Genomic DNA, 16,712 nt, shown 5'->3' with positions numbered 1-16,712 from the left:
AGGAGATTTAACTGTTTGATGGAATACTGTTACAGGAATTAGATGCACAGTTCCTGTTCAACGAAGCTATTACTTGTTAGTACAAATTAGAATTGACATTTAAATAAATGATAAATACATGGATAAGAAATATTAGTGGTTTCCATACCGACTACCATTTTAAGATGCTAATGTTTATAATGGCCATGTTGAAGTTTGGAAGCACAGGTCATCTGAGCTAGCAGAGAAGGCAGGGAGTGCCCCTCAGAGAACCATTAACTTTTTAGGCTGAGTTGTTCTAAGAAAATTGCATCTGAATGGGAACTACATTATAGCAGAAGAGCACAGGCAAGTAAAGGGCACATTTTAATGCTTTGTTTCATAAAAATGAAAGGAAATTCTGTTGGGAAGGATGTTTTCCTAGAGAGTGAATCCAGCTCCCAGTGATGAGCACTGTATTTGTTTGTAAGTGCCTGTGGAACGCCCCATTTCACTGCCAGCTTCTACTCCAAGAGCCAAGGAAGGTTCTGCTTCAGGAAGTTCTGAACTTTCCAGCTGCTCGTTCCTGTATCCACATTTGTATAACTTTGTCTCAGTTTTCACTTGAGAAAAGAGCTACAGCTCCTAATACTTGGTCAAAATGAACAAAACCCATCAGCCTGACTATGGACTACCAAGAGCCTGGCATTTTCCTGCAGGGCGAGTCACACAAGAGCAGTGCACTTGGGTGACTTGTAAGGTTTTGTTCAAAACTCACATTTGGGGCTGTGCCTACAGATTGCAGTTCTCTCCTTGGCAGTCTGTTTCCTCTCTCTGCTGCCCATTTTTCCTTTTTCTGTGGATGGAAGGAAGTGACGGGCTGCAGAGAGCGCCCCGGTTTCCCTGGCGTGGCTGGAGTGGTGGTGGGAGGCACTGGCAGGGCTCAGAGGGCAGCGCAGCCGCTGGCTGCTGTCTCCACCTTGTGCCGTGGCCCTGCCATGTGTCCCAGCAGTGCCACTGGAGCCAGCGGTGCCTTCACTCCCAAAATCTCTTCCCAAAGTGAATCACTTCTCAGTTCTTCCTTTGGCCCTTCCACAGACAAGGAGTTTGCTGCTGGCTTCCTCTTCTACCTGACTACAAAATGAATTAGCTTCTATAAAAGATAATTCTGGTGGTTTTATTGTATATATTGACAGAAATAACTGACATGAATGATGTCTTTACAGAGCTGCAAATGTCCAAGTGAAGCAAGAAAACCTAAATCCACCGGTAGAACTAGACTAAATATTGCTCTAAAGAGCAGCACTTCCAGTCTGCAGTAATCCTGGACTAACCTTGTGTAGTACACAAGCAGGGAAAAAGAAATAGTCTGACAATGAACCATTTATTTTGTTACTTGTAATAAAATATCTGACAATATTTAACATATATTCATAGAACCGTTGGAAACCAATCTAGGATCATAATCTTCTTTAAATCTCTGGAAGATTGCAAGCAAGAGTTTTAAATTCAATTAGTTCCTCCATTTTGAATGCTGTTACAGCTTAGAAAAAGAAACTCAGATTGTCACCAAAAATGCTACTCCATAATAAATCTTCACAGGGCAGTTTAATTGAACTGCTAGTTCTTGACAAATTACTAGCATGCATCTCCATTACATGTCTATTCAGAACATATGAATATATGAATGAGATGAATATATGAATTATCAATTCACTTTAATGTAACTAATACTTGTTCAGTATTTTACATACAGTCATTCTTCAGCATTCTAAATGACTTTTTAGTTTTGTTGATGAAAAACATGTTTGTACACTCAGTTACCTGATTATGAAAATACAGTTTCAAAGGCAAGAGGATTCTTGTTTTAGTTTTCTGTAGGATTAACTCTTGAATTGGTAAGATTTTTCATCTGATTTGACATGTAGCTGCTGAGACATTCTGTGGCGCTGCTGTTCCATTCTGAAGTTCTGGATCCTATTAGTTATGGGATTTTATTACCCTCCTTTGACAAAAATACATACATATGCATTTTAAAGTAACGGTAGTTTTCACTGATAAAAGCAATACGAGAAAGATTAAGTGAAGTACAAATATGTATATGCAGTATGTAAATAGAATTACAAGGTGTTCAGCAAAACATTTTTCCCTTGCCAGTTCTTGGGTGAAGGCTGCTATGTCTGTTACTCAAGATCTCCCTGCAAGGAAGGAAAGGAGCTGCACTTTTATGATTCCTATTCCTGCAGCAGCACCAGAACATTAATTCTGGGGCTCCTGGAGCTCACAGAAAAATGAAATGAGCTGCAGCATTCCCCTTTGCTGCCCAGAGGAAGATCATGCCCAGTGATTTTTTGGGTTCATGTGGTCTATCAGTTCCTTAGAAAAGGCATTCAGTCCTGGGAAGTTCTCCTTTGCAGGAGGCAGTGGCAGGAGAGGAAGACTGCTGTCCTGGTGGGCATGCAGGGAAGAACAGAGTATCCAGGATAGAATATCCTTATGGAAAATCCTTCCAGCAGTCACCTCGGGTCTGGAGCCAGATCCCCTACCTGAGGGACTGGGGAAGCCTTATGTCCAACAGAACGATGAGTTCCCCTCACTACTTTATTACTGTTTCATACCACATGGAGCTTTTCATTTTTTTGATTGATTGTCCTGTTTTATTGCTCAAGTGCTGTGTGGCATATTGCTGGCTTTTGTCATTGGAGTCTGTTTTGAAAGACTGACTTTTATACTGCTTCAGGCTTTCACAGTGAGAACTGCAGCAAATGGCCAAACAATACACTTTATAGTGAATATTGGCCCGAGTAAACGTGAGGAAAACATGGGTTCCATCTAGAGACGTCAGAAATCATGAATCATGCTTTCCTAAGTGATAAACTTCAGAAATAGCAGTGGAGGTGATGGGGATGATCATTGCACGTGTGGGAGCAGAGTCACACGGGAGCACGGATTGCTGGTAGGGCAGAGGAGAGAGCCTGACCCGCTGGCTATTGGAGGTTAAGCAAATTAGCAGGACCTGCAGAAGGCTATAAAGGGGTGGGAGTGACAGAAGATAACTGATAGGCACCTGAAGGGTGTTGCTCAGGGAAAAGTTCCCACAGGTCACCACATCACTCACGGTGCCGGACGGCCGTGGGCAGCAGGCACAGCGTGCGTGGTGTGGGACACCTGGAGGTGCAGGCACACACCAGCCAGGCAGATTGGAGTCCTGAAAGTGAGGATTTGAGTTGCTCCAGCCCCTCTTCGACAGGCTTTTACACTGAGAGCCCTGTTGGCTGGTGCTTTCTTGTGTGCTGAACCTGAATTCTCACCCACTCTGTAACAGGGACTCCACCTCCAGGATGGATCAGGGCCTGGAGTTTGGCTGGTGGCACAGAGGAAAACTTCATTCATCATGGAATAGCATTTCAGAAACGTTATTTGCTGGCTCTCCTACCTGTGTGTTGTTTGGATCTTCACAGGATTGTTCCAGCATGTTTACTACATGTTGGGCCATAAATAAAATAAAATAAGCTGGAATTTATTCTAGCTAAGCACAGGCAAAACCAATAAAGTTATATGAATATCTGTAAGTTTTGAGAATAAGCAACATTTTAAAAGGAAGCACAGAAAAATATCAATGTGAGTTGCTACTCTGGATTTAAAAAATCTTGTAGTAGCTCGGACTAATTCGATAGGTCTCAGTTCAGAAAAAGAAAACCACAAGCAAATATTAATGGAACGTAAGCACATAGCTGAAGTTAAGCAGGTGCTTAAGTGCCTGGCTGTACAGAAATGCAGTGATTTAATTAGGATCTTGTTACATTTGACAAGCATATCTGACTAGCAGGCTAGAGAGCAACAAGAAAAGTTAATTCTAGGTAAATGCGTCTGGATCCCAGTCTGTGGCAGGAGGAGAGGCAAGCTGCATTTCAGTAAGGAGTTTGTATCTTGGATGAGAGCAGTTTGTAAGATGAGTATTCCATATTCCAGGCCTGCAAAACTCCCTGGGATTACTAAGCCGAGTGACTGTTCAAAAAGAAAAAAAAAATCAAGTAAGAGAAGTGCAAGGATTTTGTTTTTTCGTTTGCTTTCTTTGTTGTTCATCTGCTAAGTCAAGTACTGGCCTTCACTTTCTCCACCCACTGACAGTGAAAAAAGGAATATGTGCTCTGCTGCAGGTTTATTTGATTGGAGCTTTTTCCAGTAAGGGGTGACTCATGGTTTTTTTCTTCAGAGTACATAATATAGTGTATCAGGTTTAGTAGCTGCATTAGTACAATGAGCTGAAATCATTAAATTGGTTCCACGTGTGATAAATACCAGATTAAAACAGTCAGCAACCCCTCTATATACCTTCCTATCTTTAATGTTGATAACATCATAGTAGTAAAACTGTTGAAAAGAAAAAGGTAATGAAATAATAATTCCATGGAAGCTATTTGGGTATCTACACCGTGAGTTTGGGAGGACTTCACTAACTGTCCATGGCATTTTTAGGACAGGTAAAGGAACTGAACTGTGAAATGAAAAACTAGAAATCCCAAAAACTTATTTTCTTCTGCCTGTTCATCCAGGGTATGGTTAAATTAAAAAGAAGTCAAGAGTTCTCTTATTCTCTCCTGGATCAGAAATGCCAGTTGTAGTTACTTTAGTTCCAATTATGATTGACTTTAAATACTTTACTGATAGTAGAATTTATGACAGAAAAAATAATAATAAAAAGATAAAAAATAATAACTGCTCTGGTTAATTTAAAATTTCAGCACTACTCCCAAACCTGGGGGGTACCTGTTGCTTACAGGGTGGGAGCTGAGAGCTTAGAATCATCCAAATGTTTCAGTGATATTTTCCTCAAAACAGTATCTGAATGTATACTTGCTTAATTGTCACTTTTTTGGCTGTCTTTTAAAAATTCCTCCTGTCTTCCAGGGCATTAAGACATTGCTACCAGTATTTTGAAAGGTTTTCAAAGTCTTTTTTGACTGGTGAACTGAAACAAATGCAAACTATTATTTTGTTCATCTTGTTTTTAAACTGAACTGCATTATCAACTTAGTGGGTGCTCTGAAGGTATTATTAAAAGTGCTTTGAAAACTTGTAAATCCCTGTAATTTATGTTCCTGTAGTCTCAACTGCTTCTTTCTGTCCTTCTGGTTTTAATTTGAATGCAGTCTTGTCTGGGTGTGTACCTGTAAAATTGTGTTTTTCCAAGTACAATTTACAGTCGTGACCCTCGGTTTTACAGTGTTCCAGCCTCATAGGAGCTTCCTCCTATGCCAAAAAGCCAACTTTGGGTCAAACAGCTCTTTCATATTGTAATTGTCTAATCAAGGTTACTTGGAACAGATCCGATTTGGGCATTTTTTAGTTTATGGCAAAGATTTTATAAGAATATCAAGTGAATTGGAAAGGTTCCTTTGTAGGAGACCAGTGATAGCATTGCCTTATTTCTTCAGATGTATACAGTTGTAAACTTAGCCTTCTTCATGACAACAGTCCCATTTATCTAAACAATTCTCCTTTTAGAGCCAATGGCACTGATAGAAACTGAGATAAGGAATACAGATGGGAGGATCTCTGGAGTCTCTCCTTACAGAAACTCCTCCCTGGGCAGCTCACAATCCCCTTTTCTTTCTGGTGCCTGAGAATGTGTGGCAGACATCTCCCATGAAACACAGTCCTCTCCAGTTGCTGGCTCCAGGAAAGGATGGTCAAGCTCCAGGAGGGTTTTTAAAATCCTGCTGATTTCTTCCTGGGTTTTTTTTTTTTCCCCCATGCTCAGTGTGTTTAAATGGCAGGCCTTGGGGTTTTGTGTTTCATGGCTCTAACTTAGAATAGTCCCTGAGCTATAATTCTTTGTCTTTTGAATTAAAGTATTAAATTATCTATTTATTGTAGTCTGTAAATTAATCCCGTGCTTACTTGCTATCTTTCTGGGTGGTACAGAAAGAAGAACTTTCAGAGCTTTATAATTTTTATATTATTCCGCAATAAAAATAGTACTTGCACACTGAAACAAGTTATTTGAACTAAATGTTGTAGGCTTTATTTTTAGTACTTACTCCTCATCCGCACTCATTTTTTTAGCATGACTTCAGCACCCTTGGTGGTTAAGAGGAAGAGAAGAACAGATCGATCACGTGGTTTAATTTTGTCTGTTTGTATTTTCAGATCATTGTACAGTCTGGCCGTCACCCCACGGTGCTGCAGAAGCTCTGCCAGTTGCCTTTCCAGTATTTCAGTGACCCTCGTTTAATCAAAGTGCTCTTCCCTTCGCTCATAGCTGCGTGCTACAACAACCCCCAGAACAAGATCATCCTGGAGCAGGAGATGAGCTGTGTGCTGCTGGCCACCTTCATCCAGGTACGGCTGCAGCGCTGCGCTCGCTCTGCTCTCAGGGAGGGATCCTGGTAAAACAAGCAAACAGCACTGAAGTGCTTCAGCTTCTCTGCAGCTCTTCCCAAACCACAGATTACGCCTGCACTGGGGCATCCCCTCACACTAAAAGGTTACAGAGTAGTTCAGGTTCTCACTGTCCGTGCAGGATCCAGTTTTCATTAAAGTTACTGGAGGTTCTGGGAAGATTTGATGTAGATCTGAAAATATTTATTTTTAAAACAATTCCTGCCCATATAGCATATCTGAAATTGGTATATTAATGTGTTTACATATAAATGTACAGTTGTATACTGTGTACCACAGATTTACAGAGAACTGGGTAAGTGTATATATTTTATGCAGAAAATACACAAAACATATGTTACCAGTCTAATCTTGCAATCTTTATTTTTGACAGTAAGACACCGAGGTCATTACAAATACTGTTTTGAATAAAGATTTGCATTACTTTTCTTCGTCTAAATTTATATGCTGTTTTAACTATCAGATTTTTTTGCATGCCTCATGGTTTTCATGCATTTTATTGACTGTTTCCAGTGAATGAATGCAGTTTTCATAAACACTGTACTACTAAACATAATTTGCTTTTTAGGAGTCTGTAACCCTGTATCAGTCACCTGAAAGTTACTGTTGTTGATAAAAAAATGAGAATCAAACTCCTTTCCCTACTGCTTTACAGCTAGTCCAAGAACAGGCTACATGCATTTGAGAAAGAAAGTACAAGAACTAAATATTTACTAAAAGTCTTTGCATAACATCAAACTTATGAGTGCAGCTACTTTTTATCCTTTTAATACTAAAATAATTGCAGAGCAGGGTTTTTTTAAAATAAGTTTGGAACTTAGTATTAAAAGACATTTCCCATACAGTAATGAACTTCTGGTTAAATACACAGCTGTAATTCAACTTCTTTGCCTTTCTTATAGTGAAACTGAAAAAAAAAATTTTTGCATTATTAATAAGTGCGGCAAAATTTGTTTGGGTTTTGTTCAGCTAAAAAACATGAGAGTGGAAGAGAATGTTCCCTATATGAACAGTTAAAGTCATTTACCTTGATCTCTGTTCTATGAGAGATGGAACGGCACTAAACTCTGCAGTAGCTACGGTAAAGCATAAGTATATTTATAAGGGCCAACGTTACTAATTTGATTTCCAGTTAGTTATATCCCAGATGGCAAGTCTGTCTACTATGCCTGTGGGCTTTTAAAGAAAGGTGTTCTATTAAAATATGGAAGAGTAGTGTGTGCTGTAAAGTGTCCTGTCACTGCTGACCCCACCGGTCCTTCAGTATTTTGGCCATTGTAAAGTCTAATCCCAAATACTGCACACGCACGCATGGAGAGCAGTGCTGGCAGGATCCGAGGAATGCTGAGATCCCACACACACAGAAGGGACTTGCCTCTCTACTTCTATTTCAACTCGCTGCTGTTTGTCAAGAAAATCTCTCATTTGCTTCAGTAGGTTTGGGAAAGACTGTAAAATGTTGCCCCGTGACTAGAAAATGAGATTCTTCCTTTGCCAGGGAACACAAAAAGAAGTCCCGTTTACGTAAAAGTTTGGTGATGTGGACGAATATATCACTTAAATACAGTGTGTTAAATGTGCAGCCAAAATCAAAGGAAGAGCATTGCTGCGTTTTACAGGGCTCTCCCTACTGATAGATTTATTTCTATCAGCTGAAATTTGCATCAGCCTGTTTGTTTTTGTTACTTCTGTTTGGAGACGTGCAGAAATGAGTAGAAACATTCAGGAGTATCCGTGCTTTGCTGGGTGTCTCTCATCTCGGGTGATCCCTTGTGCAGCATTCTGCTGGCTGGAGACCCCAGCCAAGGGCAGGATGTGTGGTGGGGAGCTCGGCGGGGCCGGCTGAGGCCGGTGCTGCTCCGAGGATGCTGCATCCCAACAGCAGCGGGATGGTGCAGTGCCACGCTGGGGCACAGCTGGGGCACAGCTGGGGCACAGCTGGGGCACCCCTGGCTGCCAGGGCAGCGACTCCACGTTCCCCCAGGAGATCAGCACCTCGGGCTCCCGGGAGGCACAGCCGCTGGAACTGGGATCAGTCATGAATTTTTAAAGAGTGTACTTGGAGTTGGGAGCAAAAATCTGAAACACCATTTGTTTTACAGAAGCATGGCTATGGTAAATAAAAAATCACAATAATAACAATTTCCTAAGATGTTGAAGCCTTGGATTCTCTGTTGTGTACTAAAAACATATTTTTTGAAAACAGATATAAATAAATGTATAAAAATCCACTGTGAATTACAGAATTTAAGTGCTGGCAGTATTGTGTTATGTAGCAAACAAGCTAGATTTGTTAATTTACAGATTACATGGAGTATTACTATTTTTGAATGACTGTGAAGACTTTAAAATGTTGTTTTAATTCCTCAGATCCGAAAACCTGATGTCTTTTTTTTGTTTGTTTTCCGCCATAGGATTTTGCACAGAGCTCAGGCCAAATGGAAAATCAGTTATCTCAGCAGAGGGGTACGTTCTCTGCAGTGTAACAGAGTAATAATTGGGTAACAAAATGTGTAGATATTGTGATTTAATTTTTGAATCGGCATCGCTGAAAAGAAATAAAGTGCAGCACAATTTTACAGTTTGGGGTGGGCTCCCTGGCTTACATCCTAATTTACACATACGTGTTTTCCAGTCTGCTGCTCATCTATCAGGGGTTCAGACTGTTAATCTTTATTCAATGCCATGTGGTATCATGACTTAAAATGTGATACTGTACCTGCACATTTTTAATTAGCTGACACAAAGGCTGCCTTCAAAAGTTTTAGGTTGCAGAAGCTATGCAGCCATGCCAATACATCCAGGGAGCCAAAAATCTCCAAAATACTGTCCTTTAATTGTCCTTTAAAGTTTGTCAGTTTGCAGAAGAGTCGTGGGTTTTTTCCCCCTCAGTTAGTATAAATATTATTTTAAATGCAGTCAACCTTTCTAGGCTAAGCATTTGAAAGATTCTCAGCTGAGATGGCTGTTACTTGCTAAACACAGCTGAAATTCGAGTGTTGATGGGCATCTAGTCTCGAGTAGCCGAATTGTGCATAAAATGCTCTGCTCAGTCATTCCTCCCTTAGAACAAGTAGAAACCCACCACCATTTCCTCAGCATTTGCCAGGAGATGAGTGGTTCTAGGGCTAAAGCGTAAAGTTTTTGTTTAAAAATAAATTACAAAATTAAGGTAACTTTATGGAGATTTTTACTGGCAACATCAGACATCTCAGTCTGAAGCAGCATCAACTTTCCAGGATTGTGTTTGCATGAGGATCTGCTCAAGAAACATCTAAAATCCAAGTGGAAAACTTGTTTTTTATTTTCACTATTCAAACTGGAGGAAATTTTAAACAAAGATGTGGTGACATGTGAGTGCGATTTCTAAACATTCCCCAATTGTAAAAAAGTTGGATTGATAACAGTGTAGGCAGGATTATTTTTATCTATCACTTCAATGCTAAGGATGGTTTCTCCAAAGACAGATGGGAGTAATAACACTGACGGGAATAAAACCTGAAAGCACAAACTTCATGGTTGGGTAGTGTATGGAGGATCAGACCCTCAAACCTGTGCACAGTGGAGTCCTGCCCACGTCACAGCACGCTCTGGGGAGTGAAAGCTGCATTTGTGCTCATGCTCCGAGCTCTGGGGAGTCGGGAGCACAACTCTGCAGCCCTTTGTGGTGGAAAAAAAGAAACTGCTGAGCAGAAAACGCTGCTGAGGCTGCCCAGAGTAGGACGAGGCTGAGCTGGTCCCCGGTGGGTCCACGAACGTGAAGTGTGCAGAGATGTGCAATGTTCCTGTGCACAGGGCAGAGAGCCTGATCAGCTTCAAACGGGAGCCTTTGCTCGTCACAGCCTCTGCCCCTGTTCTTAAAGCCAAGCGTAGATGTCCCGAGCTCCACAGAACTGTCACCCCATGGTCTGAGAAGATTTGCATAGGCAGAGGGGAGTAAATTACTTGAAGTATCTCGAATTGGCTGCACATTCATTATTCTTGTTTTATTGCCATCTTATCTTAAGAGGGAATAACTTGGTAATTTTATGTTCTGTCTTCAACAGAAAAATTTTTCACTTCTCAAGATTATCTTGAGCTCTCCAACAGATTCCCCCGGCAGTCCTGGGAAGAAGCTCGACAGTTCTTCTTGAAAAAATAAGAGTTGCATTTAGTTTTTAAATCCCTGACATCGTCACACTGACCAGTTCCTGCTGACTACCTTCTTTAAAAGGCTGTTCCTAAAGGTTTTTGATACTCTAAATACTTATGCTGTAGATATATAATTTGCACTATTTGTATAAGTACTGTAGATACTTCCAAGTTCTGTTTTGTAATTTTGATAATTTGAGTTTATTTCGTTCTTGTATCCAATCTTATGATTTCGGTTTTCTACCGTGTGGTGGGACTTGCACTGCAGAACTGCTGAAATAAGGTTGCAAATAGAGGAAATATGTTCTATATATCTTGTAATAAAATAACTTATTCTGTCTTGTGTGATTTCTGTGTTAAAATCATCAGTATGTTTGAATTACCATAAGCAACACGGTTCAGAAAGAGAGGAAAAAACCACTCGTAAGATGTCTTTCTCGTTAATCAAGAGTCGATCAGAATCAAATCAAAGTAATTCGTCGGATCTGGCCCTGGGGAAAGTTTGCTTATGATTTTTTGGGTGATTGAGGATACGTCACCCGAGGCAGCTTTTTTAACTCCTGCATTTTTGAGTGCCGCTCGGGCCGGGCCCGCTGGCCGCAGCCTCCCGGTGCTCCCCGCGCTCCGGCCCGGCCCGGAGCCGCTTCCCGCGCGCCGCGGCGCTGAGGGGGCGCGCGACGCCCCGGCCCTGCACTGCGGCGGGGCCGCCGCCGATCCCGGCCCGCAGGTACCGGCACCACGGCCCGGGCAGCGACCGGGACCGCCACCGGTGCCGGACAGGGACCGGCACCGGGACCGCGATCGGCACCGGAACAGTCTACTCTTGGCGGCCGCGGACCGCGGCCCGCGCGCCTTCCGCAGCTGCCCGGGCCGGCCGGCACGGGCCTGAGGCGGCGGCGGTCCTGAGGCGAGGCCGCGCTCTAGTCCAGCTCTAGTCCAGCCCCGAGAGAACGCGCGGAGCTCCAGCCCGACCCGGACGGAGCCAGGTAACTGCGGGAGCCCCGCGGCGGGGCTGGGAGGGCGGCAGGATCCCCATCCCCACCTGTCCCCAGCCGGGAGACGGGCCGTCCCGGCAGTGCAGAGCAGCCCCGGGCTGAGGCGGCCCCGCAGCCCGGGCCGCTCCGTGCGCCCCGACGGCAGCTCGCCGTGGGAGCCTGGTCCCTGCACACCGCTCCGCAGTCGGTCAGGGTGCTGGTGGAGCCACCCCGGCGCCGCGCTACCCAGCCCCTGCAGCCCGGAGGGCTCCGGCAGGTCCCGGCTCTCCCCCCGCTCCCCGGGTGCCCGGGGATGGGGACAGGGGTGCGGCTCGCCGTGGCTTGAGCTTGGCCGGGCCTGCGATCCCGCGGGGAGCTGGTCCTGAACAGTCCCGCGCGGGCAAGGACAGCACAGGAGCTGGAGCCCCGCCGCGCTCCCTGTGATGCCAGAGGCAGATAAGGAGTCGCCGCCTGGCTCTGGACGGGGGATGGATAGGCGGCAGGGTAGGGCTGGCCTCGCCGCCCCGGGGGGCCCCCCGCCGCCCAGCCCCGCCACCCCCGGGGAGAGGCGAGGCGGCCCCGCACCGCGGCAGGTGCGGGCACGGCCGGGCGAGCCCGGGGGCTGCTCCGAAAGGGAAACCTGCGCTCCGCCTCCCTGGCTATAAATAAGCGGCCCCGGTTCTGAAAGCCGATTAGCGCAGTGCGGTGAGGCCGTGCGGGAGAAGCCGGGGCTCTGCCCGTCCGGCCCGCTCTGTTCCGCTCCCGATCCGTATGGCCGCGCCGTTCCGCGCCTGGGGTTCCCCTTCGCCGCCCTTCCGCGACTTTTTTTAGGTTGTTTTTGTTTTTTTCGTTTAAAACAATTGTGTTTTCTTTCTTTTTTTTTTTTTTTTTATTAAGTCCAAAATATTTAATCCCACTATTCAACCGCTGACTCTGACAATAAATAACAATAACTTACTTTTGATCATTAAAGGCGCAAACAATCCGTCCTTCGTCCATTGATAACTTAACATTATTAGTACTGGTTTTCTCGTTAAAAAGTTTCGTTTCCGTGTCCCGTTTTTCCAGCGATCGTGCGGGGCCGGGGACCACGGCCCGGGAGAGGCATCGGTGTGAGATGAGGCTGGACAGCGCGGGTCCGCAGAGGAAGGTCCAGGCCGGCTCCGCGGCCGCACGCCGGAGGAGTCTCTCCCCCTTTTGTAGATTGTTATTATTATTATTTATTTTTCCCTTTCAAAAAGGGAAGAAAAACCGTCCCCAGCGCAAGCGGGGGGCGAGGCAGCCTGTCACCGGCCGGGCTTCGGCGGGGAAATCCACGTTTCTTTGGGGAAAAGAAACATCGAAATCCGCAGGGAAAAAAAAAAAAAAAAAAGAATCAAACAAAAAAAACCCCACGAAATAACCAGGGCGGGGGCTCTCCCTCTGGTCTGGTGAAGGCAGCGAGGATCCCGGTGCTTTTTTGGCCGTCAGTAACGTATTTTTTGTTTGTTTTTAAATAAGAATAATTAAAAAACAAAGGCGTTTGTCCGGCGCTCTGGGAGCGGCCCGGGGCCGGGTGTCTCATGCAGGGAGCGCAGGCATGCGGAGGTCCCGCGGCGGGGCGGACGGGCCGCTTCACGTCTCGGCCGGGCTGGGTACCATGCTGTTGGGGGTGTCGGGGAGCTGGGAGGACAGCGAGGTCACGTCGCTGCCGGAGGAGGTGCCCAAGGAGCCGGACTCGGAGAAGGAGACCTGGGGGAGTAGCGGCGGTGAGGTCCCGGCGAGGTCGCCCCCTGCCCCGTCCCCCTTCCGCAGCGCCCGGGCCCGGCGGGCCGGGATCTGCCCGTCCCCTGCGGCCCGACGGACGGCCCGGCGCGGCTCACCAGCTGCTGGAAGGCGGCGGGCTGCTCCAGATCGTTCTGCAGGGCGAACTCGCTGAGCGCCTTCCAGGGTGGTTGATAGGTCTGGACCTCCACGGCGCTGCCCTGCACGGCGCTCTCGTGGCGGATGGGGCTCCCGGCCACCAGCGGCGTCCCGGTGAGGCCCTGCAGGCTCTGCGGACACACGGGGATTCAGCGCGGCTGCCGCCCGAGCACCCGCCCCCCCTCGCTCCCTCCCCGGCGGAGAGGGTGGGCGCTCACCGTCTTGTCGCTGTGCTGCTGCTGCTGGAGCTGCTTCATGAGGATGGACTTTTTCTTGTCCTTGCAGCGCTTGTTCTGGAACCAGACGCGGATGACGCGGGGACTGAGCCCCGTCATTTCCACAAGCTGCTCCTTCATCAGGGCGTCGGGGCGCGGGTTGGCGGCGTAGCAGGTCCGCAGCGTGTGCAGCTGCTTCTCGTTCAGCACCGTCCGCACGCGGGTGGTCTTCTCCGCCGCCTTGTGCGCCGGCGGCCGCGGGGCAGGCGGCCGCCCGGGCACCGGCTCTGCGACGGGCGGGGAGGGCGCGCACCGTCAGCGCCGCCGCCCTCTCGCCCGCCGCAGCCCCCCCGACACCCTCCCCGCCCCGCCGCCCGCCCCGACGGGGAGCCGGTACCTGCGAGGTGCGCGGCCGGCGGCAGCGCGGGGCTGCGCGGTCCGCGGGCGGCGGCGCCGTCGGGGGGCGGCCCGTGGTCGGCGCGGCAGAGCAGGTCGCGCTCCCGCAGGCAGAATTGGTCTCCGGGCAGGAGCTGGCGGCCGCAGGCGGCGCAGCGGAAGCACTCCAGGTGGTAGACGTGGTCGCGGGCGCGCATTACCAGGTCGCTGCTGCTGAACGCCGCCCGGCACTGGGCGCACTTGATGCCGAAGAGCCTGCAGAGAAGCGACGCACAGTCAGGGCCCGCGGCCGCGCCGTCGGGGCGGCTCCAGGAGGTGCCGCAGGGACGGGCAGCGGCCGAGAGTCGAGTTTTCGTTGGGGGAAATTCGGGGGGCTTAAGGGGCTTTTGTACTTTTCGGGTCTGAGTTATTTTTTTTTCTAACGAGCGCTGGCGCATTCGGGGTCACCTGCTGTAATCCCGTTTGCAGTAGGCCTTGCCGTCGCGCAGGAAGCATGTGCAGGTCTCGTCCAGGGGCTGCCCGCACTCGGCGCACTTGAGGCAGGCGACGTGCCACTCCAGGTCCGGCGACACCCGCAGCAGGAAGGGGTCCTGGATGCGGCCCCCGCAGCCCGCGCACAGGGCCAGCCCCGGCCGCCCTGCCGGGAGCGAGCGGGGTACGGTCAGAGCCAGCATTGTGCCAGAGCAGGGGCAGCAATTGTGGAAAGGCACTTTTCTTTTTTACACTTCACCCTGTTTTCTTATTCTGTTTTGTTTTGGTTTTTTCCAAAATTGGAAGAAAGGGAAATAAAGACAGACATCGGACAGAAAGAATGGAAACACAAAAGGAGATGAATACGGCCAGGGAAAAAAAAAAAGAAAAGAAAAAAAAAAGAGAGAGAGAGAAAAAAAAATACAGAAACTTGATCAAGACAAATAAATGCAGAAAGACAGAGACGTAAAAGCAGAATTTCGGAAAAGGAAAATAAAAGTAGAAACACAGAAACAATAAAACAACGGCTGAGGAAAACTTGAAAGAAATAAGGAAAGAAACAAAGAAAAAAGGAAGGAAAGAAAGAAGGAAAAAGAAATTAAAACAGAATGATGGAAAGAGATATAAAAGCATCTAAAACCAAGAGACAGTTAAAATGGGAACATAGACAAATGAAAACAGTAAGAGACATGGAATCAAAGAGACGGAAAGAGAAATAAAACTAAACAAGGTCAGAAAGAAAATGAAAATTAAAAAAAAGTGGAAAGATAAAAAAAAAAAAAAGACAAAATGAAACACCAAAGAGATAAGGAAAGAAAAACTGTAGCAAGGGCAAAGAAAGAAAGAAAGAAAAAGCAGAGGGAAGCAGAGAAAGAAACGGAAGCACACCGAAAGAAATGAGCTCAGCGTCGCGGACAGCAGAAAGGACAGACATTCGGTAAGGAACGGGGCCAGCGGACCGGGAAGCGCTGGGCACGAACGGGAATAGCGGCACCGGAGTTGCCACGGGCCGAGCCCGCAGCCGCCCGCGCCCGCCGTGGGGCCGCTGCCCTTCCCAGCGCTGTCAGCGGGCCCGCTGTCCGCCAGTCCGCCCGACGGCACAGGCGGCTCGGAGCTCTACCGCAGGGTCCCGCGCCCGCCCGCCCGCCTTGGCCCCGCGCTGCGCTGCTCTGCGCGCACTTACTCTTGGAGGGCTCCCCCATGGCGCCCGGGAGCGGCCGCGGGAGGAGGATGTCCACCATGCGGGCGGCCCCCTGCGCACCGGCAGCGATGCGGGATGCGGAGCCGCCGCTCCACCACTACCCGCGCGGAGCGGGGCGGGGGCCGCGCCCGCCCCCCCGGGCCCGCCCCGCCGGGCCGCGCCGTGATGTCAGCGCGCAGCGGCGCTGACCTCACCGCGCGGCCCCCGGAGGCGATTGGCGGCCGCGGGGAGAGCCCGCGGATTGGCGGGGCCGAACAATGGGCGCGCGGCGGGCGCGGAGCGGGGCGCACGCCCCGCGGGACCCGCACGGAGCCGCACGACGCCGGCACTGACGGGGCGCGCGGCCCCGGGCCCGGCGGAAGAAGGTGCTCCGCGCCCTGCGCCCCGGGCGGCCTCGGGACCCTGCGCCCCGCCCGCCGCGGTGCGCCTCGGCCCTGTGCGCGCAAGGAACGGCGGCATCGGCAGCCCGAGGAGAAGATTCCTTGTAGCTGCTTTTCCTCCTCTGTTTTCCCTGTTATTCTTCTTGACTTTTAGTTCGCCTATAATTTTCTCCTTTTATTTCCCTCTTCCTTCTCTTTCTCGTCTCTTTTGCATTTTATTTCGTTGTTCTTTCCCCAGCGTTTCGGCGTGCCGCTGGCAGGTGCCCGCGGGCGGGAGCGGCGGGACAATCCCGGCGCTGCGCAGAAGAGCATCTCCGCTGCGGACGGGAAGGGGCTGCCCGGCGGACGCCGGCTTGATGCTGCGCACCCGCGGAACAGTCACCTGCTGAGGCCCGTGTGCCGATGAGCCGCCCCGACGGACCCGAACAGAACCGACCACGCCGTCGGGGCGGCCGTCCCGGGCAGCAGCCCCGTGACGAGTTGAAAATAGCGGAGAAAAAATAGTATTTTACCGCGTTTTCATGCACCTGATTCCGTGCTGCTCCCGCAGTTGAACCTCTCCTGCTGATTTTTTTATGCCTTCCGTTCTTTTTCCTTCCCTCTTTCCCCCATGTCTTCATGGGCTTCTCGTGCATTAGCAGAAACACAGGGAAAGCACTTCAGTCGCCTTTGACATGGT

General features: G+C 48.6%; 2 protein-coding genes across 7 annotated transcripts in view; one reads left to right on the top strand and one right to left on the bottom strand.

Annotated features, from left to right (window-relative positions):
• The window catches only part of SCAPER (S-phase cyclin A associated protein in the ER), a 137,659-nt gene extending 126,817 nt beyond the window's left edge, over window positions 1-10,842 (top strand). For all 3 annotated transcript variants that reach the window (XM_063412436.1, XM_063412435.1, XM_063412434.1), the window contains exons 30-32: window positions 6,112-6,303; window positions 8,778-8,829; window positions 10,410-10,842. In XM_063412436.1, the coding sequence (XP_063268506.1) occupies window positions 6,112-6,303; window positions 8,778-8,829; window positions 10,410-10,504 (339 nt within the window). In that variant the 3' untranslated portion in view covers window positions 10,505-10,842. The remainder of the gene's footprint in view (window positions 1-6,111; window positions 6,304-8,777; window positions 8,830-10,409) is intronic.
• Window positions 10,843-12,787: 1,945 nt separating this feature from the next.
• Window positions 12,788-15,828, bottom strand: ISL2 (ISL LIM homeobox 2). 4 transcript variants are annotated; one of them, XM_063412438.1, is made up of 6 exons: window positions 15,636-15,828; window positions 14,429-14,571; window positions 13,983-14,236; window positions 13,589-13,872; window positions 13,331-13,501; window positions 12,791-13,199 (listed from the first exon to the last, which is right to left on the bottom strand). In XM_063412438.1, exons 1-6 carry the CDS (start codon window positions 15,691-15,693, stop codon window positions 12,844-12,846), a joined length of 1,266 nt encoding a protein of 421 aa, XP_063268508.1. In that variant the 5' UTR covers window positions 15,694-15,828; the 3' UTR covers window positions 12,791-12,843. The 4 variants fall into 4 exon arrangements, with proteins under 4 accessions (XP_063268510.1, XP_063268509.1, XP_063268508.1 ...); XM_063412441.1 differs by having other exon boundaries at window positions 12,793-13,199; window positions 14,429-14,618; XM_063412440.1 differs by having other exon boundaries at window positions 12,788-13,501; window positions 14,429-14,618.
• Window positions 15,829-16,712: the final 884 nt, after the last annotated feature.

The sequence above is a fragment of the Prinia subflava genome, chromosome 15, assembly GCF_021018805.1.
Source record: "Prinia subflava isolate CZ2003 ecotype Zambia chromosome 15, Cam_Psub_1.2, whole genome shotgun sequence".
NCBI classification, from domain to species: domain Eukaryota; kingdom Metazoa; phylum Chordata; class Aves; order Passeriformes; family Cisticolidae; genus Prinia; species Prinia subflava.
The sequence above is the reverse complement of the archived record's forward strand: the minus strand, read 5'-3'. Positions and strand labels throughout refer to the sequence as shown.